This window comes from Manis javanica, chromosome 13, assembly GCF_040802235.1.
Source record: "Manis javanica isolate MJ-LG chromosome 13, MJ_LKY, whole genome shotgun sequence".
In the NCBI taxonomy this organism is placed as follows: domain Eukaryota; kingdom Metazoa; phylum Chordata; class Mammalia; order Pholidota; family Manidae; genus Manis; species Manis javanica.
In genome coordinates, this window is record NC_133168.1 from 13,252,105 (window position 1) to 13,276,329 (window position 24,225).

At 33.9% G+C, this 24,225-nt stretch overlaps 1 protein-coding gene across 7 annotated transcripts in view; it reads left to right on the forward strand.

Moving 5' to 3' along the window:
• EPHA7 (EPH receptor A7) overlaps positions 1-24,225 on the forward strand; it is a 152,174-nt gene that overhangs the window by 118,805 nt on the left and 9,144 nt on the right. The window contains exons 6-14 of one of the 7 annotated variants that reach the window (XM_037005358.2): positions 6,169-6,293; positions 8,919-9,087; positions 13,999-14,107; positions 14,743-14,798; positions 19,027-19,140; positions 19,985-20,170; positions 20,827-20,888; positions 22,357-22,566; positions 23,257-23,406. In XM_037005358.2, the coding sequence (XP_036861253.2) occupies positions 6,169-6,293; positions 8,919-9,087; positions 13,999-14,107; positions 14,743-14,798; positions 19,027-19,140; positions 19,985-20,170; positions 20,827-20,888; positions 22,357-22,566; positions 23,257-23,406 (1,181 nt within the window). Of the gene's footprint in view, positions 1-6,168; positions 6,294-8,918; positions 9,103-13,998; positions 14,108-14,742; positions 14,799-17,708; positions 18,985-19,014; positions 19,141-19,984; positions 20,171-20,826; positions 20,889-22,356; positions 22,567-23,256; positions 23,407-24,225 lie in introns of those variants that run through there. The other 6 variants (XM_017651480.3, XM_017651478.3, XM_017651477.3 and 3 more) reach the window with 6 other exon arrangements.

A 24,225-nucleotide genomic window follows, 5' to 3' on the forward strand; every position in this document is an offset into this window, starting at 1 on the left:
GCACATTTGAAATAGGCTAGACTAAGGTATGATGTTCATTAAGTTAGGTGTATTAAATGTATTTTCAATTTTTTCAGCTCCCTAACTTTTCAATTTATGATGGGTTGATCAGGACATGACCCCATTGAAAGTTGTGGAAGGTCTGTAGTAAAAAGTAATATTAACTGTTGACTGAAAAGAGAGGTAAAACATGCAACTCAGTATCTTTTTTGAACTGTCATATTAGGTCCTCATTTCATTATTCTTTCATGGGTAGGACTGACGTAAATAGTCCAGATAGTTCTGGGATGCTGTGTAATTTATACCTGTTTTTTACAAAATCTTTTTTTATTTTATTTACATTGAGAGTTACACATAATTCTATGAAAATACAAATGCAGCAGAAGTTACAAATTAACTCCTCATCAATTAACATTTCAGTCAGTACTTAAGCAAAGGTTAGCAAGAGTCCTAGTATGTGTTTAGGACCAATGGCCACAGTGGTTTTCTCTACAGCCCTCACCTCTCTGCCCTTAAAGCATTTTACCCAGAGATGTTGCCAGAAGCACTAAAGCCTATAGTAATTAACTATCCAAAGAGTTGGTTACTAACCATCTGATGATAAGAAAGAAAATTTTATTCTCAGAAAGTTGTATTGTCAGATCATTCTTACAAAGATACTGTGACTATGGCTTTAAAGAGCAAGGCCATTCTTAGTTGAACAAGTAGTGATTTTGTTGTTCCCGTTGTTACCCTATCGAAAATAAACTGACTTAAATGCACTCAAGTGGGTCCCCAATTCGGGATGCTTTCTTTTTCTTGCTTTTCCAGTTCGACTCCATATTCATCTTTTCACGGCTCTTTCAGATCTTATTTTCAGCTTTTATTCATATTGTCTCTTCAATAGGTGTCCTTAAATATATTTCAAAATCTTTCTGTGATGGCTCTTATTTTTTTATTCTTTACATTTTGAATAAAACATCCTCCTAATGAGAATGTTAAATACGTAGCCATGCAAATAATGTAATTTAATTTTGAAAAAGATAATTCATTGCCCACTGATTTTTTTCAACTATTTTTTAAACAGTGAGATTTTATGTTTGGTTTAGCCACAGGTCACGTCTCTTTCCAACCAAAAATAATTTGACAGACATCTACTGCAAATGGATTGCTTGTAATTGCTGCTGACTCAATTGCCCATATTAGTTGTGCTTTTTTAAACAAAATTTTATATTTATTGCTCATAATATTATTACTGACCATTTTTTCACAGCCAGGAAATTGAAATCTTGTGAAATCACATTAGGATTTTTTTTTTACATATTCCAATATACCGTAAAAAGTGAAATTGATATGTCACATGATATTCCACTGGGTCAGGTATACGTATAGGCTTATATAGCCTAGTGTTTTGTAATGAAATAAATTTCTTTGTATTTTTATATGTTTGTCCTGTAATATAAAAATGAAACACCTGTGGGGAAAAATAAGAAAGCTATAAGTTGTGTTTTATAAAATGCTAAGTTCCTAATAATACAAATTCTTTGTTATTTCAAAGAATTGCTAAAAATGAATTTCATACTGTATTGCAACAAAAGTGTTGAGTAAAAGACTGTTGTTCTGTCATCAGATTTGCATTTGACTGTGTTCTAAAGATTTCTGCATTTTCACTTTTTGTATTTACCTAATGGAAATCCAACAAATGTCAATAGATTTAACAACTTAAAATGCATCGTAAAAGGTCATTTTGTACTAGTTGACCCATCTTACATTACCTCAGTGTATTGTTTAGAAATACAAATATTGTTTTTCCACTCACTATTCATTATTGAACTTCAATGAGAGCCCTTAAATGTTATAAAAGTAATGACTAGTAATTTATAATTACTTTGTAAATCCAAAATCAAATTCATGAGCTTCATTGGAGTTCCACTACAAAATGTTTCTTCCAAATAGAAAGTAAAGGTTTCTTTCCTATAAGACGTTGTGTTTTTAGTCCTAATCAAGATCACAATCCCTTGACTCCATGCTATTTCAACATAAAGTTTGACATATCACGTTATTAAACCGTCCTATCACTAATCTTTGTGCATAGTTAAGTATATCTTATCTTTACTATATGTATTAGGGTTCTACTGCTGCCATAAAAAATTACCACAAAAACTTCAAAACAACATCCGTTTGTTATCTCCCAGTTCTGTGGGTCAGAAGTCTGGGCACCGCAATGCTCAGCTGGACCCTCTTTCACCAGCTTGACACGCTGTCAGATGAACAGGGCCCTTACCTGGACGTTCTGGGGAAGATCCACTTCCAAGTTCATTCGTGTTCTTGTCAGAATTCAAGGCTTTGGCACTTGTGAAATTGAGGTCTCCGTTTTCCTGCTTCCGTCTTCCAGGGCCAGTCTCCGATCCTGAAGCCTGTCCCCGCATGTTCCCACGTTTCTCACGTGTCTCCCTCCAGCAGTGGCACAATGATTCCCTCTCATGCTTCGAATCTCTGGCTTCTTCTGCAGCATCTCTGTGACCCTGGCCGGAGAAATTCCTTTGCTTTTAAGAGCTAATGTGATTATATTTGGCCCCCTGGCAAAAATCCAGAATAATATCTTTATTGTGATGCCCATAACCTTAATTACACCTGTAATGTCCCTTTTGCCGGGAAATGTTGCATATTTACGTGTTCAAGAGATTACAGAAATCTTTGGAGGGTCATTTGCCTACTATATTATGTTTTTAAATTGTCTTTTTCCCTACTTCATGCTAGGGAATTTTTCCATACATGTAGATGAACTTAACATTGTAGTGAGAAAAAATGGAGACTTTATGAATATATTCCATTTTATGATTTAAGTATACTACTGTACTTGGATTTTAATTAGAATTAAAATCAACGATCATTCATGAGTATGTAAAGCTCAAAATCTGTAAAATATTGATTGGTTCACATCTGTACATAAACCCATCATTCTTACAGATTATTTTTAAATTTAAAACCTCATACTAACAATAGCAACCCACAAATTTTAACTCCGTCCATTTTTAGACTTTTGCCCTCCTATTGTATCAATTTTATCAACTTGGTTTTTATGCTATAGATATTTACCACTTTGAACCACAGAAACCATTTTCTTAATTTCCTATGATTATCTTTCATTGTCACTTGTACATACTCTATATATGTCCTCAATCTTGAATATCTTTAAGGGCAAAAAAAATTCTGTCTTTTTCTTTAGTTGAAACTAATTTTTAAATTTGAATATTTCTAGAAATGTCACAAATGAATCTGTTAATCATTTGTTAAGAGCCCTACTAAAATTCATGTTTAAAAACTCCTCTCTATGTAGGGTTTGTTTTCCTACGTTTCAGGAAGTAATAAATTTACTGTTCGTTACTATGTATTAGATTCACATTTCCAATTACAATGGATTTTATTTCACTTTGATAATTATGGAAATTTAATTTAAATATGTAACATGTAATTGCTTCTTATAGATATGTATAATTGAGCTGTATACATATTCTCATAATGAATTTCAGATTGTAGTTAATTGAATATTTTGGCATACAAGTGAGCATATTAGTGAAATTGTTACAATGTAATTCATTTAGTAGATCAAATGTGTTAAGCATAGAAATCCTGTTTGAAGATTAGAGTGCCTTATGCCACTTCAGTTTTACTTTTTTGTGCAATAGAGGATCCAACCGCAAATAATGACCCCATAAGAATCTGACTGGCTTAAAGATGTTTTTGTTTATAAGCTATAAATCCTATGAGTTGTATATCCTTTATGCCTAAGATACTGAGACTCACGGGAAAATATTATCAAATTTCCTGCCGAAATGTTGCATTTGAAGGACCTAAGACCAGGAAAGATTTTCCCTGTCATGCATGTTACCTATTCTCAAGGGCCATGCGTTAGTACTTCTATCCAGACCCTTAACTGTGTGCCTCATACAGATAGTATCAGCAAGGGATAAATTTTAAAGAGAAATATACAGGAAATCAGAAGTATCGTTACTTATATATAGGGCTCCTTCTGCTAAAAAGGAAAAATATAGTGTGTACAGTAGTGGTAATGCTGTGATACTGGTTTCAAAATATTACATATATATGAAGTATATTTTTAGGTATCTTTTCCCCCCACCCCCAGTTAACCATCATTTTATTGATAAAAGTTCTTTTCCAAGATAAAATAATGAATATAAATTTAGCATGTAACTTGCAGAAAACAAGTGATCTATACTTAGATCTTGCTGTGACATATCAGAAACTAAATGAGCTGCATTTATACCCCAGGTCTCCTCCATACCTTAGAGAATGCAGTGCCCCCTTCATCTTACTATTTACAGATAGAAAATAAGCCAAGTGTCGTATAGCTTGACTTACACTAAACATCACATTAAGCTACGTGTGTTATTGGACAGATAGCTAAAGATCAGCATCTAACTAAATTTCTAACCTAACTAAATTTCTAACCTATTTCCAGCGAACCTTTTTCCAAATGGCACACCTCATGTCATAAACCCTGATCAGAGAGACCAGGAGCTTCATAGTGTAATTCCATGCACTGACTCCGAGTCTTCTCACCTGTGCTACATTCTGTTTTTTACTAATTAAAGTTAAAATACAGATTTTTCTGAATGACTTTAAGTAAGTTAGGTATTAGAGACTATCTGCTATGTGGAATCACACCTCACAGTTAGTTGGGATTTATGCTTCCCAATACTACGGCTCCAGGAAGCAGCCTCTTGAACATCCCAGTCAACTAAGATATGCTTAAGCCTGTTCTGCGTGGAGGGGCAAATCACCTTAGAAGCAAGTTCTTCTTCACTGCATTTATTCAGGTTTAAAAAATTGTGGCGAAAATAAAATTTCTTATTGGGAATTTGTTTCATTGGAAACATATACCAGAAACACATTTAGTCTGTAAACACAGTCTGTTGGGTAAGTCAGCTGCATACCCCTAAAGTAAAAGTTGCCCCACTTAATCTGCCCTAGTTACGCTTTTGTTAGTAACCTGAGAGGAAATTAGAGGCATGAGTCTTCTGTGTCCTTCCTTCAAAATCTCTAAGCGAGAAAGATACAAAAAATGTTTTCTCTAGACATTGATATAAAAAAATACTAAGATGTAGAAGAAACACAATAAAGTGATAAACATCAGAAGCTTGCTTAAATGGCTCTGGCTCCATATAATTGCTTTTCTGTCGGCAGGGTTATTAACAATTTTGGACATCTGAAAATTAAATTAACAGCCTGAAAATATTTTACAGAATGAGATAGAGCATGATACATGAAACATAACGATCCCACTGAAATTCAGCCAAGCCCGTGCAGCTACTCATTTAGACAGAGAAGACAACTAGTTAATCATCACCAAGCAAATTCGACAGAGCAAATTAGTTTGCTACATTCCGCAGTCTTAGCTACCAAAAAGAGTATATGCCGCTAATTAGAATGAAAGAACTCTAAGCCTAGTATTATCTACTTGGAAAGAGAAAGCGAAATTGTAGTTTGAATTGCTTCTATCAGAGCTTGAAGCCTAGGTTATGTAGGTGTGTTAGGTGTGCCAGAGTCTGTATGTATATTATGTGTGTTCACGCACATTTTCAAGTAGCACAGCTTTAGCATTTTCTTGCATATTGATCTAATAAAGTATAAAAATTTTTTCTGAGGTTAGTTGGAATTCTTTGGGAGTACACCTGTACGCACATGTGAAACATCATTTTTAAAAAGTGTGATTCCTTTAATTGAAGATTAAAGTAGCCATTTCATATACATTTTCTTACAAGGTATTAACTTGTTTTTTCTTTTAAAAAATGTAGTGCCATTGCATGTGAAATAAATATTTGGACTCAGTTTATCACTGGAGATTAATCTGAAATCATATTTTGTAGCCTTAATTAGCATTCATTCTCTTAATTGTCATTCTCAGCCCCATCATTTCCATTTTTCACTAACTTGAACAATGCTATCTTCTGCTGTTTGCACTTTAATTTAAATTTCTATTAAGGTTTATGAACAGTAATAAGGTCCTGTTTGAATATTCATTAGTTTCTGAATTGTAAGCTATGAAAAGGTGCTTTCTTTTACCTTAATGAAACTGGCACAGCATGGGACTGATCAGTTGTGACATTTGATTTGAGGCATCCAGTGAATTTTCTCATTGTTTATTGACACATCTTGTCCAAACAGCTCCCTCGCAAGTGAGTGGGGTAATGAAGGAAAGAGTGCTACAGCGGAGTGTGGAGCTTTCCTGGCAGGAGCCAGAGCATCCCAACGGAGTCATCACCGAATATGAAATCAAGTACTACGAGAAAGTAAGTGCTAAGAACAGCTGAACTGCACAACAATGTACAGGGTGCCGCCTGTCACCCTACTGCGTTGTAGACTAAACTCGGTCGCTAAGCCAACTCTTTGAAGCTCTTTCAAAATCCACAGTTCATTTTACCCGTTTTTAATAACCATATCCCTGAATCTCTGGTTCATGATCGTAATTATGATGTCTGTGTATTAAGTTTCTGTGTTACACAAGTGAAAATGTTTCACTAGTAGTATATATTCTATTTTTGATATCATAGTAATAAAAATGTAAGATGTTTTAGTACCACAGAAACCACACAGTCCAGTGCGTTTTTAAAAAATGTTTCTTTTAGGATGTCTGTTCGGGTCCTTAATGATTTATTTTATTTGTGTGGTTTCAGTGGTAATGATGGTAGCCTCAAATCACTTAGCAATTAGAAAAAATAAGAATAGGTTCCGTAATAAATATGTCGTATTCTCCAAACTTCAGAGTGAGGTTATGATATTGCACTGCTTTAAATACCTCCTGAAATTTATGTAATACCTGTTATAGTAATCATGTCCACCACTTCTTTATATTCATCTCTCTAAGAAAAACAGTATGGCTAAAACAAGTGCTGCCCCTTTAAACCCTTTGAATGACTCAGTTTTACTAGTGATATATCTGAGTGTATGAGATCATTTATATCAGGAGAAAAAAAGTGGGAGGACACCCTATTCACCAATTATCCAGGTTTCACCTCACAAAACGACCTAGTTCAAGGTTTAAAACATGGAAACTATTACTATAACTAGTAATAATAATAATGTGTTACTGTTACTGACCTAAGTGAATTTGCTGAACTGCTATAATATTTATTTCCATTTTAACCATTCAGACAGAATTTCAAAATAGGAGCCTAAAGCTTTGGAAGAACTTTGGGGTTCAGTTGACTCGATTGAATAATTTAAATGCATACATTGCTTTGTCAATAGATGCTTCTTTTTTCTCTCTGCCCTTTGAAGAAAAACAGATCATTTTAAGATTAATTTCAACATTCAGATTAAGTTTACAATATTTTTGCTTACTATTTCCATTATGAATTAATAAGTTCATAGTTATAGTCATAGAGGCCAAAGTTACAGTGTAAATATGTCATTTTCATACCAGGGAATACATTTCTTATCTCATCAGTTGTGTCTCTAAGGGAATCCCTGTTTTTAATGTTGGTGGTGTTACGTCTTTTTTCCAATGAGCTCTAACAGTTATAGTCCAAAAATATAAGTTAAGTGGTAAATAAAAGAGTGGAGTTTCTCACAATACAACAGAACATTTTGCAAGTCCTTACTCTGGAATAAGTTTGTTCAAAGAGACACATTTCTATTTTACATGACAGAAATGGAATATTCTACATTGGCTGAACTTACAGATTCTGAATTTATGGATCTGTAAAATACTATAGATTATTAGAAGAGAATAACAGTACTACATTGTAATGCATGTAATTGTGTGATTTCTATAAATCATTATGTTATCTAATGTTAATTATGGCTAGTTCTTTTATTTGAGATAATATATACTTATAATAATAACAAAAAACAGCAATAAAATATTTTTATAAATGATTGTAAGGACAACTATAAATCTGCTCACTAAATGCAGTTTAAATGTATATTTATTTATACTTTTGCATAAACCATTGTCAAGGCATATCAAACAACCAGACTGACATTTTCAGATTTCAGTGAATAGTCTCATTTCCAGACACAGTTGAGCACAGTTATTTTTTATAGAGCACATAAAAACTGTCTAAAATTGTATATTTTAATGAAGAGTTTTTATAACATTTTTCATAAATAGTCCATTAGAGTCATCAATTAAGCTTTAAATTTATATTCACTTTAATGTTGTTTTCATGGAGATTTTTTGTATTCTTGAATTTTTATATTCATTTCATTCCTAGGCTTCTCATATATAATATGATGCCATTTTTAAACTCTGTAGGCTTTTTTTCATATCTAAAGAATGAGAAAATTAAACTGAATCATGTTTAAAATGTTATCAACCCATAAAATATGTAACACTTTAACTTTTATTTTCATGGTTTTAATTTGAGATATTCCATTAAATACTGTTTTATAAAAGTAGTTTTAATGTGTGAGAAATGCAGTTTTTAATGAAAACAATTGATATGTCGCTATGGTAGCAGTGTTCGCTAAAATTCTTGCATGTATTTTAATAGCTTTTTCACTTTAAGCATATGGCTTTTTGCTTGATGAATAACACTCAGGAAAAATATTAAGAGAATTACATTATAAAGGGAAGGCTGTACTAAACCATTGGTTTTTATAGGTGTACCCATGTTTTGATTATATTTATGGCAAAATAGTTCTTGCCACTATGCCCTCTATCAACAAAGCAAAAACTCAAAACATCATAAATGTTTTAATAAAATTATCTCTCTTTGAAATTTAGGGAACAAAGGCATATATTCACATTTATATTTTGTACTATCTTAGAAACAACTCAGTATTACAGTATTCCACAGGGCACAAGGTAGCCTTATGAAAACAATGCAGCAAATTGAAATAAATTGCAAGAATGGGCTGTCAAATTGCCCCATTGCAGTCACAATTAAATATTCCCTGTATATTGTTTCTAGGATCAAAGGGAACGGACCTACTCGACAGTAAAAACCAAGTCCACTTCAGCTTCCATTAATAACCTGAAACCAGGAACAGTGTATGTTTTCCAGATTCGGGCCTTTACTGCTGCCGGTTATGGAAATTACAGTCCCAGACTTGACGTGGCCACCCTAGAGGAAGCTACAGGTAAAATGTTTGAAGGTAATTACCACCTTTGGTTTGGATTCTTACTCTCTATAACTCTGACTTTTTTTTTTCAATATTGGGGGTGAAGATTTGGTTCAAGATAATTTTTACATTTAAAGGTGACTATATATGCATGTATATGTCCTTTGTAAAGGCTCTTCAGAATAAGAATTTAAAATTGGCTGTTTCGTTTCACAATGTTCGGACCTTGTGATTTCAATTAGTCTCTTTAATGTATATGGGGGTTCTGTTTAAAAGACGAAATTGGAAGCAGAAGCAGAACTTGTTCCGTTGTGTGCTGACACAGGCTCTTTTGGGAGACCCCCAAATGATCCTACTAGTTAAGTCAGTCAAAGCTGCTCCTTCACAGAAACCCCCAAGTGAAGCCGGGGTGTACACCAGGGCGGACCACAGAATGAGGATGATGAATGCCAAAAGCTACTTGCCTTTTAGCAATGCCTTCAAAAATTGCAGCTGAGAGAGAAGATCTTACAACTTGTATTGATTTCCATTTTTTTCTCTTTTCATTGTTTGCATCGTATTTCAAACATATTAAAGAATATATTTAAAGTATATATGAAAGATGAAGAAAAACAATTAAATGAGTATCTCTATCTACCACTCAGCTTAAAGACAGAACATCACCAGCATCTTGAACCCTCGTTATCATTTTGTTTGTATTTTATAATGAAACCTAGGAACATAGTAAAAATATGTGTATACAGTGTTATAAATAAGCAAATGTGTCTTGAGATGCATGCCAAGGTTTATGGTCAAGGTGCAAGTTCACAACAGCTTGAGTACCATTGCTGGTTGTTGTTCTGCTCGCTGAAGTCTTGGTGTTTTCTGTATTCTGAGGTTTTTGAATTTTCCTGGTATTTTAGTTCCTTAGGAACAGGGTTCACCCAGCTGTTACCTCCTCAGCTCCTTGCCAATCAGATGACCCCACAGAAGTCTAAACAAAAATGAGCTAAAAAAAATTAAGTGATTTTCTTTCCTTAATTTTAAATAAAAGTTTTTAAAATATTTTAAATCAATATCATTTTGACCAAAGAGTTTTGACATCAGAAAAATATTATATGGATGTTTTAAAAGGTAAAATAAATTGAGAAGTATTTCGATTAGCAAATGCTTAAGTTTGCTAGCAGTATTCTTCTTCCAAAACATGTTGCAGTATTTTTAAACTCAGCAGTAACTCTCAGAATTTCAAATAGGAAAAAGTATATTGAAATAAATTTGAAATATAAATCATATATATAGAACTGTAGACACAAAGGCATCAATGTTTAAAATGTCACATAATTTGGTGTGGCAAACTTACCATTATTCTTTGTTGAAGAGAGTAGATGAGATTAAAAGTGAGAATAAGTTCAGTGGCCCCAGAAACATTAAAGAATTTTAACTTTTCAACATTTCAACATTTGAGTGGTCTTTTGTTAAATGTGTTTTCTAGTAATTTTCAACTTAGACTAATCTAATATTACTTTGTGATTTCTAATATAATAAAACACTTCAATGTATATTTTTTCATATTGTAAAGAACAGTTCAAAGTTCAAGATAATTTTTACATTTGAAAGTGACTATATATGCATGTATACATCCTTTGTAAAGGCACTTCAGAGTAAGAATTTAAAATTGGCTGTTTCGTTTCACGTTAGAAACTTGTGATTTAAATTAGTCTCTTCAGTGTATATGGGAGTTCTGTTTAAAAGATGAAGTTAGAAGCAGCAGCAGAACTTGATTAGTTATCTCACATTTTACCTAAACACTCTTCATCAGTTAAGCCTTTAGGTTTGAAAACTTTCAGAATGAATTTGTGCAGTTTCCTGACTTCATAAACTATGGGTATCAGGCCAAACTATTTTTTATTGAGTCCTGAGATTCATAGACACCATTTTCATTATTTAAAAATGAAGGAACTAAAACCCAAAGAGATCAAGAAGTTATATAACCTGAATGATCACAAGAAATAGATATTAAAAAATATTTTCACATTAGAAAAAAATGTGGTGATTTTTATCATTGGAATATTCTCTCTTGCTGGAATGTAAAGTCGATGAAAGAAAGATCCATGCCTCCTTTTCTTACTGTGGTCTTGCCAGTGCCTACTACAGTGCAAGACACATAAAGGCACTCAAACACTAAGCCGGGAATGAATGCCTCACAGTCACCAATGCAGAATGGATTGCCAGTGTCGGTCCGCGCTGGCTGATAGTCCTGGTTCCACATCTTCATTCTGCCTTGTTTAGTTTTGGGACTGTGGATGAGCTACTTCTCTGTTCCCTAATTGTAAGATACCTGTGTCCAACTCACGATATTCTGAGGATTAGGTATGTTAATGTGACACAAAGGGCCAAGTACAGTAGCTGGCACACAGAAAATCTCAAGTGTCCCTTTGTACCATTCTCTAGCTTTTTGGTATCATGACCCATTACACACAATTTAAAAATACTGAGATGTTGATTATTTGGATGATCTCTATTGATAGTCACCACATTAGAAATTAAAACTGAGAAATCTTTAAAACACACACATATGCATTTAATTAACCATCAGACTGATGTTATCACACGTCACAGAGCTTCTGGAAAACTCAACTGCATGCATGTGAACATATGAGAGTGAAAAGTGAAATATATCTTCATTTCATATGTAAATAGTTTTGACCTTGTAGATCCTCTGGGAAGCTCTTGAGGCTCCCTCAGAGGTTCCCAACCAACCTTTAAGAATGGCTGATTTAGCACAAGTACTATGCTAAGAATTAGAGGCACAGAAATACATGACACCATTGATGTTCTCAGTTGAAAGTTTAGTGAAAGAGAGAAAGTGTACACAAATTCTGGCCATACAATTAAGCACTGATAGAATGCATGGCCCAGTGCTATCAGAGAATCAAGGAACAGAGACTCACTGTGCTAGGAAGGAGGGCAAAGGGGAAGATGCGTCTGAAGAAAAGTCACTTGAACACTGCTTGAAAAGAGAAGTTAGAGATATTCCATTGCACGTGGAAATAGCCTCTGCAGTCAACGCTACTGTGTTTACAATTCTTAAACCATGGTATGGTGATGATGGCACTTACAAATTACTTTAAAATTTATTACCCATGAAATAGATGAAAATATGAACCATAGATGTTGACTATGGGAAGATTAAAGGGTAACCCTGACTATATAAAAATGTATAAATAAACATTCACAAATTCGAATTCATCATCCACCTGAGTTCAGTTTTCTCATTGGAATTCTGTCTCTGAAGCTCAGGGCAGAACTGAGCCTAAGACAAGCAAAGAATTAGACCCTTGGGACACACCGACTGAATGGAAACAATTTCTATGCATGTGTGTAATTTTTTCCTTTCTCATGCACAGAGCTACTCTATTCTTTTTCCGCTTTTTATAGGAAGACAGATAAAACCCAAAAGCAACCAAACCGAACCAAACAAACAAGAATTTTTTTTATGTTCTCTATTGAATGATAACAGGCTGTAATTCAGAAACTAAAGCTTTAAAGTTGTTATCTTTTCTTCTTTATTTTCCCCCTTGTTTAGTTCCCTTGGGGAATAAATCAGTAAGTGCTGAATTAGAGAATGTGTGTAATAGCTTTGTTCAGAGACTATGGCACCAGAGCTATTTTTACTGCTTTTCAATGTAAGGGCGAGCTATAGTTAGCACAGGCGTGCCAAACATTAAGACATGAGTTGTCAAAAGGAGGGCAACTCAGATACACTAGAGAAAAACCATTCAGAAAAAAACTTCCTAGAGCCTATTGTGGCAAGACATGCTCTGCCTGCTTATAATTCATGGCTCTGGGGACCCAGCCCCGTGACACCAAGGAGGAGGATTTTTTCCATCCTGCCTCAAATTAAAGATTACAGCTGTTGGTTGCTTCAGAAATAAGCAAACTATGTTAGTTTAACACTATCTATTATATAATATTTGCCAGCGATCACTTATTGGAATGTGCATTTTCACTGTTTTACATTCCTTTGATTATTTTATGAAGTGTATACTGGTATTGAAAATATAGACCTCTGGGGAAAATATGACAATTGCAAATTAACATATAAACCTCACTAATTTGGAAAAATGGAAGTGAGAAGTCCATGTGACTTGATGAAGAATCGGAATCAGAGGCTGCTTTACATGACTTGCAAACATACACTGTTCCCAAAGAGACTCCAAAAGGTCCAGCTGGGCTTCCCCTCACGAGCATGAAGATTCTCTTAGCATTGTACGGGAAGTGTCTACAATTTGAAAACGCTCAAATGCTTTTTAAAGTACTTACAAAAAGTTTGCTTCTTCATAAATAGCCTACGTCCTCTGTAACTGTAAACTCAAATCGTGTATATTGCATACTTTGCCATATTAATACAAGTGATTCTCTTCTTTTCCCAGAATTTTGGTGGATTATAAATTCATGATATTCTACTATAATTACATGATAACTTATATTTTATCTTGATGATATGAGAAATAAAGCATTTAAAGTGCTTCAAAAATGTGGAGTATGTATTTTAGTTCCTTTTTTTCCATACCAGGAAAATAGATACAGGGGGATCAAATCCCTTGCTGTGGGAAAAATAGGGATTTAATAGCAACTGTAGATCAAAGATCTCTCTCTTAGACATAACTAAATTTCCAACTGCTAAGCAGGGATAGCCATTCAATAAGGCATTTTATAGGTCTCTTTTATAGCTGAGGAATATAAAATAGATGAAAGTATTGTCCCTACCACTGCTTTAAGAGGTAAAAATAAACATTTACTTAAATTTATAGACACAATATAATGCATTTGTTTAAAACCAGAGGTGGATTAAATAGCATAGATATCTCTTGTTTATAAGATTTAGTTTAACCTCTTCAGTTCTTGCCTGGCATTGAGTGATGCTGAGCCTGTTTCCTCTGCTTACAGCGACAGCCGTCTCCAGCGAACAGAATCCTGTTATTATAATTGCTGTGGTCGCAGTGGCAGGAACCATCATTCTCGTGTTCATGGTCTTTGGCTTTATCATTGGGAGAAGGTAGAACACTAATTTCTTCTAATCTCTAACATAAAATGTACTGATCTTCAGAATTATGTCCGCACCTCGCTTATTGTGTGGTCCATTCAAATGTTAAATCATAAATGACAACATTCTTTGTCTGATATGAAACATGAAAAGGTCAATTTTCATTCTACCAAGGTCAAAAACCCGAGGTTGTGAGCATAATCACCACCTTTGGTTTAAGAGGCAGTGGGATTGTAATTTCTGTTGGTTAAATTTGTATTGGTTATTTTCAGAGGTAGGCTTTCATAATCAATACAGAAGATATTTGGGGAAAGATATACTCTTACAGTGAATGGGTTGTGGAAGCCACTTAAAATCTGTTTTTTCAGAAATAAGTATAAGCAAATATTCACTTACTGATAAACCTAAATCTATGAGACATATCCCTTCTGCTTGGTCTCACACAGAGACTACATTCTGTGGATTTTTTAATCACATGAATTGCTATGTTATTATTATGAATTCATAACTTTATATAGGAAGTTTTTGTGTTTTGTTTATAGCTCTCACTAGCATGCTGTTAAATAATTAAGGTGTGTTGTACTGAATTTTAAGTATAGAAGGTAAGATCGTTTATTGAGGTCATCACAAATCTGATTTTCTTCCAGGCACTGTGGTTATAGCAAAGCTGATCAAGAAGGGGATGAAGAGCTTTACTTTCATTGTAAGTGTTTGGCTTTTCTTTATTATTATGTACCCCAATTAATATAGAAACCTAGCTGTTAGTATTGGCATGAAAAAATTCCTAATGTATCATGCTTGAAATTACATAATGAGCTCACAATGTTGCTTTAAAGCATTTGAACAAGACATTTAGAAAGGGAATCATATGATGTGATTTTTTTAAAACATAAAAGACATTCAGAAATGTAATCTTTCATAAAGAAACATTAATATAACTGCAAGATGTTTAGCTGCTTTTATGTCACAATTTTTCCTTCTGCAAACTCTACCCAAGTGTTTCATACCATCGTAATAATACTCCATTTAATGTTCCATGGCCCATGTTCTAGCTGAGGAATGCATTTCTAATTAGAAGGATAAGCCCTTTTTTTCCACCCAGCGAGTGATGCTACTTCATAAAAGGCGAAGCTGAGGAGCCCATTTGTCTTCAGCTACTATGTATCGTCTGTCGCCGATAGATATTTCACTAGACATTAATAGTATGATAAGATCCAATCCTCTGATGTTCTCTTGTGGGTTTGGGTTACCTGATTCTTAAAAGCTGATTTTAGAAATTATATTCAGAAGGGAGCTTAGGGAACCGAAGGAAAGAGATGCCATCTATGCAAGTAGTTGTAATGACTCCATGCAGCCAAAGTAAAAGCCTAACAGTCCAATGATTACTTTTACGATAATTAATGATATTCTTACCCAAACCCATTATTCCTATTTTTAATCCTGGAAAACAGTTTTTTAAATGTTATTTGTTATTTGTCTTAGTAACTGTAATCTTTACTAAAATTTCTCATGGATAGATAAATTTCCTAACTGCCATAAGAACTGTACCTATTATTGTGTTATCAAATGAGTATGTCAGTGTCTGAAGATAGTTTCATGTACTCAACCTAAAATCACAAGAATCTATAAACATCAATCAAGAAAATGTTGGTTGAAAGACACAAATTGTGAATGCTGTTATTGTCATTCCTAAGATTCTTGAATGCGTTTTTATTTGTTGAACCAACAATTACTTGACCTTAATTTTCAAAAGCAAGTGGCTTTCTGTGATGTGCATCCAAATTGGCTGTGAAACTATAGAATTCAAAACACTCTAGGGCCCCTCACTTTCACAGATCCCTTTCAAAGCTGTGGGAGAGCCCGAGCAATTTTGCGTGTATAATCTTTTTTTCTTTCCTTAAAAGAGGATATCCCAAATTATAGAAGGTTCAAGCCTCACAGGACTTAAATCTACCCCTGATTATGACTGAATTCGCCTGATTTGGCGCCCTCCCCTCTGAGATTATTTTGATATGCTCCCAGTTCGGTGCTTCCTTTCACTGACCTGACACTGATTTTCCTGTGACGTGCCCCGGCCATGAGTGTGTCATAGGCAGCACATAGGATGTACAGAAAGTGGAGGTTATTCTTTTCCTCTTTCAAGACATGAGAGAATATCTTTAACACTTCCCCATACAGAAAGGAGAGGATCAAAACTTGAATGCTTAAATGATTATGTCTACCTTAAAGTGTATATAAGAAGACTAACCTAAGACTACATAGTAGATATAATCCCTCATTCTACCTATATGTAATTTGATGGCACACTCATTTAATATTACCATACTCTGTCACTATTCTTCCCTTTATTGAGTATGTCAGAGACATCCCCAAATTATCACACACATTTAGTTTATTTGCATTTTAGCTTGCAAGTTCATGCAGACGGTAAATTGAAACACAGCTTATCTAAAACTTGTATAGCCTTCTGTTTAATAGTCATCGCTCAGTTTTAACATTTTGATACCATGTGTTTTTTTACATTTGACATCCAGTTTGTAATTAGAAGAAATAAACCTGCATGCTTTACTTGCTAACATAGACAAGATAAGCTTGATATATAGGAAGAAGGTTTCATCTCTAAAACAAAATATCAGTGGTGTTTTTAAGATATTTGACATCCATGGAAATTGTAAATTAGATATCAAAATCCAGAAAAGCTCACACTCCTAAATTGAGATAAGCAACAGCTCAGAATATTCAGAAACTATGTCAATATTTTCCTTATTTTAAAACATCCATTTTTAAATGAATAATGTAAAACTGAAGTATGCTTAACATATCCTATCTTGGTAAATCCTTGATATTTTTGAATCATCCTTTTTATAAGGATATCTTTTCTTGTCATTTGATGAGAATCAAGCACTTCATTTGGTTTTATGACTGTATCTAAAACACATAAAGTACAAAACTTTGGTCACAAGCTATGTACAAGTTGCTGTCCTTTTATCCCTTTCGTATACAGAGTTTTCTTAGGTGCTAAGACTCCAGATTGAATTTTTACAGACACATGAAAGCAACCATTTAACTAGCTTTTAAGCGCACTTAATTTAATAGAATGTCCAGTCATTTGTATCAGGCGCCCTCAACTCTCTGAGGCCCCCAAGTGCTACATTTAAAGACATAAACACAATGGAGGGGTTTATTGAAGCAGTTCTAGTTTACATTTTGTTTCCTCCTACCATTTCTTCTAACAATGTCTTCGAATCCAAGCTGGGCAGTATTTCATGTTTTTATGCCAAAATTGCTCTGGCCTGTCAAAATGTTTTATGACAGCTTGAATAAAGAACCATCAGAGAACCATTTGAGATGCAGAAGTTTACCTCCAATCTAGCTCCTTTATCACACAACAAAACCAAAAAAAGAAAAAGAAAAAAGAAAGAAAGAGAAAATAAAAAGGGAGAAGATGGCTCATTCTCCATCTGCCTGCCAATCTAGGAGGTTAACCTATTGTTTTCTTCCCTTCTCTCTTTTTCTCTCCCCCCCTCCACCTCTTCCCTGTACGCCTTCTTCTCTCTTTTCTCTTTCTATCCCCTCTCTCTTTTCTTCCTGTGTTTTTTTTTTTCATCTTCAGCTTTAGTAACAAATGAGCATCTGTCAGTTTTATAAACTGCAACAATAATTGTTTAAGACAATCAATTTTGGATAAACAATCAACTACAGCAAAATAAATCAAGATTTTTAAATCCCATTTTCCTTTATACATTCTGCTTCTTTTTGTTTGTTATATGTTTATTTTTTAAATATGATTTTCATTTAATGTGATGACATAAGCACAGGTAGGCTGCAGTGTAATACATAAAGTAATATATTGTTCTCCAAATAGTAAGATTTAATAAAAAAGATTGTTCGGTGGCTTTGTTAAAAACAATAAAGTTTTTTGAGGATATAGTGTAATTCTTTTCATTGCATTAATATAACCAAATATATGCCTATCTATTATATCTTTGTCTTTAACCAAATGATTAGATTGGAAATACATTATTGTAACTGAATTTGATTTAAAGTTGACATAGCATTATCTGTTACCTGCATGCTTCGGGGTGCATTTTAAGAAGATTTTAACTTTTAAGATGATTCTATGTTGTTTGAATTTTGACTACCTTTTCTGAGGCATATTGGCTACCTCCTTTCAGAGCCTTATAATTGAAAGTTCATATAAACCATTCCTCTTTCAAATTGCTGTCTTACATGGTTAGCAGATCCCAGGAATATTGTAAATTTTCTAACTTTACTCTGCACTTTGTACATCTGGCCTCTATTGCCTTTCAAGGTGAAGAAGAAACTGTATCTTTGGTAGATTTCTCTCCGATTCTGTGATAGCAGTCCCTCACAACTTGTACTAATTTTATGTATATGTCAACGGTGGTTGGTCTTTAAGAAATAAATCAAAAGAATAAGTAAGATGTCTAAATGTTTTTAATATTGCTGTCAGTGTAGTAGGCTACCTGTAAATGAAATGTCTTCTTTTTCCAGTGTATTAATTTGATTGATTGACTGACTGATAGATTTACAAATGTGTTTCCAAGTCCATTACAAACCTCTATATGGCTTGAACTATGCCATGATAGCAGTGAATTTAATTAAACCTCCAGTCTGATAAGAGTCATGTCAGAGGATTTTGGTGATGTCTTTTGTTGATTTACTGGAAAAGCAATTCAGTTAGTAACCTATGAGCTGGATCCTATGTTACCTATAGAAGCTTGCAGATAATACCTATACGCCAGCAGACTGAAGCAGTCTGTTAAAACTGCTGTGAATCAGGTGATGTGGAAGCAAGTCCACTGTTCCAAGGAGCACTCTGCATAATGAAATTCCTGGGCTGACTGCACAATAAGTGCTTTGCTTCATCACAGTCATGCTTTCTTACATCATTACAGTTAAATTTCCAGGCACCAAAACCTACATTGACCCTGAAACCTATGAGGACCCAAATAGAGCTGTCCATCAATTCGCCAAGGAGCTAGATGCCTCCTGTATTAAAATTGAGCGTGTGATTGGTGCAGGTAAGGCTGTTGTAGCTTCCTTGTTCAGCTGTTCCATTTAGCCAAGATCGAAAGTCATACATCATAATGACAGGCAAATAATTACACCTCAAGTATAGAACTTTTGCATTTACCTGAACTGTTGGAAGCAATGAGGCTGTACTTGTTTATGAAATGTTAGGGGAAAAAAGTGTAAAAGAAGCATGGAACACAGGGAATCTGTGTATCTTTTGTCTTCTTTTGGATTTTGAAGATAATTGTTCCATTATAAGCTATCTCATAATTGCTCTGGTCTGTTCAAGAAATGACTTAGTGTTTAAAAAATCAGAGTGTTCTTGAATTTGGCTTGAATATACATTTCCTCTTACTCGATTTGCCATCTTTTTACTAAGCTTTCCTTTTTATCTCTTCTTCTTTGAATGTGTTGGTATAGTTCACCATTACACTAATGTTTAATTCCACGTAGAAAATTCGTATGTATGAGCTTTAAAAGCAATATCATTTTCTATGTATATAGTGTATTTTTATAATAATTACACACTTTGGGAACCAAGTCCCTTAAATGTAGCTGACATAGTACATATGAATTCCAACCTTTTACATCTTAAGAAATATTTACTTCTCAAACCATAAAAGCAATAGCAATGTTTAGAATTTGCTAATGTACCTTCTGTATGTCATTCAGCATGTTTCAAATCTAACTGTTGTTTATGAAAGAGGTTTTGTTAACCAAATTTGAAAAATAGTAATGTGTGTAGCAGATAGTTTAAGAAAGCTTAAGCATGCTTTTGAAGAACTTAATGCATTTACTTTCAGAGGAAATATTTCTGAGATTAAAATACCCCTGCCTGTTTTGTTACTTCAGGAGAATTTGGAGAAGTCTGCAGTGGTCGTTTGAAACTTCCAGGGAAAAGAGACGTTCCAGTAGCAATAAAAACCCTGAAAGTTGGTTACACAGAAAAACAGAGGAGAGACTTTTTATGTGAAGCAAGCATCATGGGGCAATTTGACCACCCAAATGTTGTCCATTTGGAAGGGGTGGTTACAAGAGGTAGATATTAATTATATCTTTCATTTATCAAGGGTACGGTTAAACATTAGTGATGTTCAGTACATGATTTTAAAAATCAAATTATGAACATTCTGCATATTCTAAAGCAATGCTGTTTCTTGGTGTGTTGTGACTAAAACAATTCTTTTGAGTCACTACCTTGGGAAAAAAAAAAGAATCATGATAAATGAATGGAAGATTAAAGTTAAAGAATAAATCTGATAGATGGAGTAAATGACAGATATTTTCATTTAGCTTAATGAAAGAGTGATACAGTTTGTCTTTACATTTTATGTAAATTGCCATCTTCACTGAGTTTTGTTCACAAAACAGGAGTCAGAAGAACACACTGACTTTCATTGTCTAATTTTATGAATTATGATCGTATTCCAAACAGAAATTTAATGACTCTTTGAGTTTAGCAGCAGCACTAGATACATTAGAAACACTCACAAGTCACTCAGTCAGTCTTTCAAAAAAGCACCATGTCTTTTATCCAGGGTAAGAAAGGGAATAACCCTGACGGTTTGGTTAGTTTCTGAAGCAGCACTTTTTTTTTCATACACGCACACACGCACGCACGCACACACACACACACACACACACACACACATATATATACACGCACATATATATATGTATCTTTTTAATTTTAGGAAAACCAGTCATGATTGTAATAGAATTCATGGAAAATGGAGCCCTAGATGCCTTTCTCAGGGTAAGTAACAAAATTATCCTCCCCTTCTAAATACACTCTCTATGCTTCCAATATGTTATTTGAACTTTTTTTTTTAGCAGTGTAAAATGTGAACCTGATACGCTTTCACAGATCAGAAAGTTATCTTTAAAATCAGATTAAAAATCAGAGTCCTGGCCGGATTGATGGGAATCTTTTTGAGCACTTAAGTGATACAGTATGGTTAAAAAAATAGTTTTGATAAGTATATTTTGAGAATACTCCTCAAGTAAGAGGATCCTGAAGCCTTGTAATTTGAATATAGGTTGTAGAGTAACATCTTAGTTTTTTCAGTACAATTGTAAATGAAGCCCAGAGGTAACAGAGAAGACTAAAAAGTGAGATAGCCATTCAGCCTCGGTACGATGATCCCAGGTCTGCACTGTGGAACCATTTCTATTATATTTGTTATGTGACCACCAAGCATAAAATGTTGAAGTATTAACATTTTTTAAATTAGTAGTGTGTGGTTATTTTAGAATGATAAGTTCTAAAATAAACATACATATTTAGCTCTCGGAGACTGTTGACCTAAGAATATGAACACTTCATCATTTTTCCAAGTAACAAGGAGAAAATAATCTGAAGAATAAGAGGACATGCAGTTATCATACGTGATCTAGAATGATAGATTCAACCCAGATTGATAAGCAATGAGAAGATTTAGTGCTGCATTTCCATGATAAGCATAACTAGCAACTTTCTGGAAGAAAGGTTCATCCAGCATATTTATCAACTCAAACCAATGTCCTCATGCACGATCTTTATAGTTCAATTGGAGAATTCTGTGGGTTAAAAATGGGTTAGAAATATATCGCAGCCACCTCAGTTGCAAAGAGTTCTCCATCCAGTGTACTAATACAGCTATTTTAGAGAATCACTGTTGCAAGTGATATTGCCACTAGGAGCAAAACAAGGAAAAATAAGAAATGAAAACAAAGTCAGCCAGTGTAATCATTTTCTACTTCTTAGTTTTTTCTCCATCTTTAATCAAAATATTTTCTCCTTTCCATTTTTTACCATTTGGAGAAAAAAAATCTTAATAAATGTGTCGTCATCCCTCTATATATTCTTACATTACTTTTATGATTGTTTAGCAAGTGGGGAAAACATTTAGCTGCCAGGGATAATGTTATGGACATCCCATTCGTTATTTAACTTTAACTTAAACATGAGCATATACTTTTGGATTTGCATAATCTGAAACTAGTATTAATGAATATTAATAGCATACCGGTATAAAAAGCTGAATGATGACCCTATTCGTATTATTTAACTGTCAGTTAAATCAGCACCTGTTAATGTTTTTTATGAAAGTCCGTATTCTATAGAATGTTAATTGCTAATTTCTGTAATACAGTAGTAAATGACTAGTATGCAGACACTTTTAACGTCATTTGTCCCCTTTTAAAGTACAGTTCACCCGACTTTTATTTTTGTCTTCCTGTAGAAACATGATGGGCAATTTACAGTCATTCAGTTAGTAGGAATGCTGAGAGGAATCGCTGCTGGAATGAGATATTTGGCTGATATGGGATATGTCCACAGGGACCTTGCAGCTCGCAATATTCTTGTCAACAGCAATCTTGTTTGTAAAGTGTCAGATTTCGGCCTGTCCCGAGTTATAGAGGATGACCCAGAAGCTGTCTATACAACAACTGTAAGAAAAAGTCTACTACTTAACCTCTTCATATTCCTGCAAAGAATGGAGGGCTTAAAAATATAAAACTAAACAGTGGGAAAGAGGCAGATTGGTCTCAGCTTTTTATTGGTTCCGTTGCCTGCTGTTGAAAAAATCACTGTTGCTTTTCAATCCACAATATGGGCTAAGAGAAATAATGATAAGAACAGCAACATGTTCTCCTGAAATTCAGATGTTTATGTAGATAATATAGTCATATGCAACATCTAATTGCACTCATAACTGTAGCAGAAAAGTATAATTCCTTTTTAAATAAAAATTTTAAGAGAATATGAACCATGCTCATTCTTAACGTGATATGAGAAAAAAGGAAAATCTGTGAGGATTTACTTAAGTACCTCATATTCTATTCCATTTTAGAAATTATTTTGCTTCATTTTTTTCACTGTCTTTTGACTAGACACTTATGCTAAGACTACATAGGGCCCATTAAATTGAATTCCCTTAAAAAATAAAAAATTTGTAATGACACTTTAAAAAACAGTTTAGTCACTTTAAATACATTTAGAGATTTAAGATAGTAGACCTGACTTGCTGCATTGGCAACCAAATATACAAACATTTATTAGCTGTAGCTTCATAACCCTACTATAAATGATTCATAAGTTATTATACATATTAAAAATGTCAATTCCTTTTTTTTAACAGGGTGGAAAAATTCCAGTAAGGTGGACAGCACCTGAAGCCGTCCAGTACCGGAAATTCACGTCAGCCAGTGATGTGTGGAGCTATGGAATAGTCATGTGGGAAGTTATGTCTTATGGAGAAAGACCCTATTGGGACATGTCTAATCAAGATGTAGGTGTTACACTATTTAAGTAAAAAGGATATAATATACTTATAGCTCTTATGGGAACATGTAGGTAATGGCTCAAAAGAAACTTTTATACAATTATAAAAATATGATTGCCGAGTTTTCTCAATTATTGCCACAAATTACCATGTTGATTATCACAAATTAGTGGTTCAATTATTTTCATTTTGAGGAATTGCTTTTTCTTTTTTTATTGAAATTCTCTGGATATAAGAAGCCTATGAAGGATATTTTCTCCTTAATAAAGATAACAGGGCTGTGCTGGCGCAGTGGCAGCGGGAGAAGCACATAAGTAAAAGAATCATTTTTGGAGAAGTGGGGAAGGAAGGTTGTGTTTTATTTTGTCTTTGAAGCTTATCTTTCTTTTAATGCTCTGGCAACATCTGTTTAAATCCTCTGTTGATTGATTTAAGTAAATTTTAATTTCAAGAGATAAATGAGATTTGATGCTGAATATTGGTAAGTGTTTCATAGTGGTAATTTAGAATGTAATCACAATGCTAGCATCTTTGGAAATTTTTTTTCAAAGTGTAATACTTTTTAAATGTGTGTTCTGTTACCTACTAAAAAATAAAACATGAGGGCATGCTAAGACATCAAAGATGCTGTTATCCTTTGAGAAAAGAAACTGCTGGCAGTTCTCAGGGGTATACATCTGACACCAAGAGACCATTTATAAAACAATATAGCATAAGTACAAGTGAATATTTGTTCTGTTATGTTGAATTTTATCAAATTCACATTTTTATAGGTCAAAAACTTTCAAATTCTGGCAGATGATTGAAAATGGGAGTGAGCTGTTG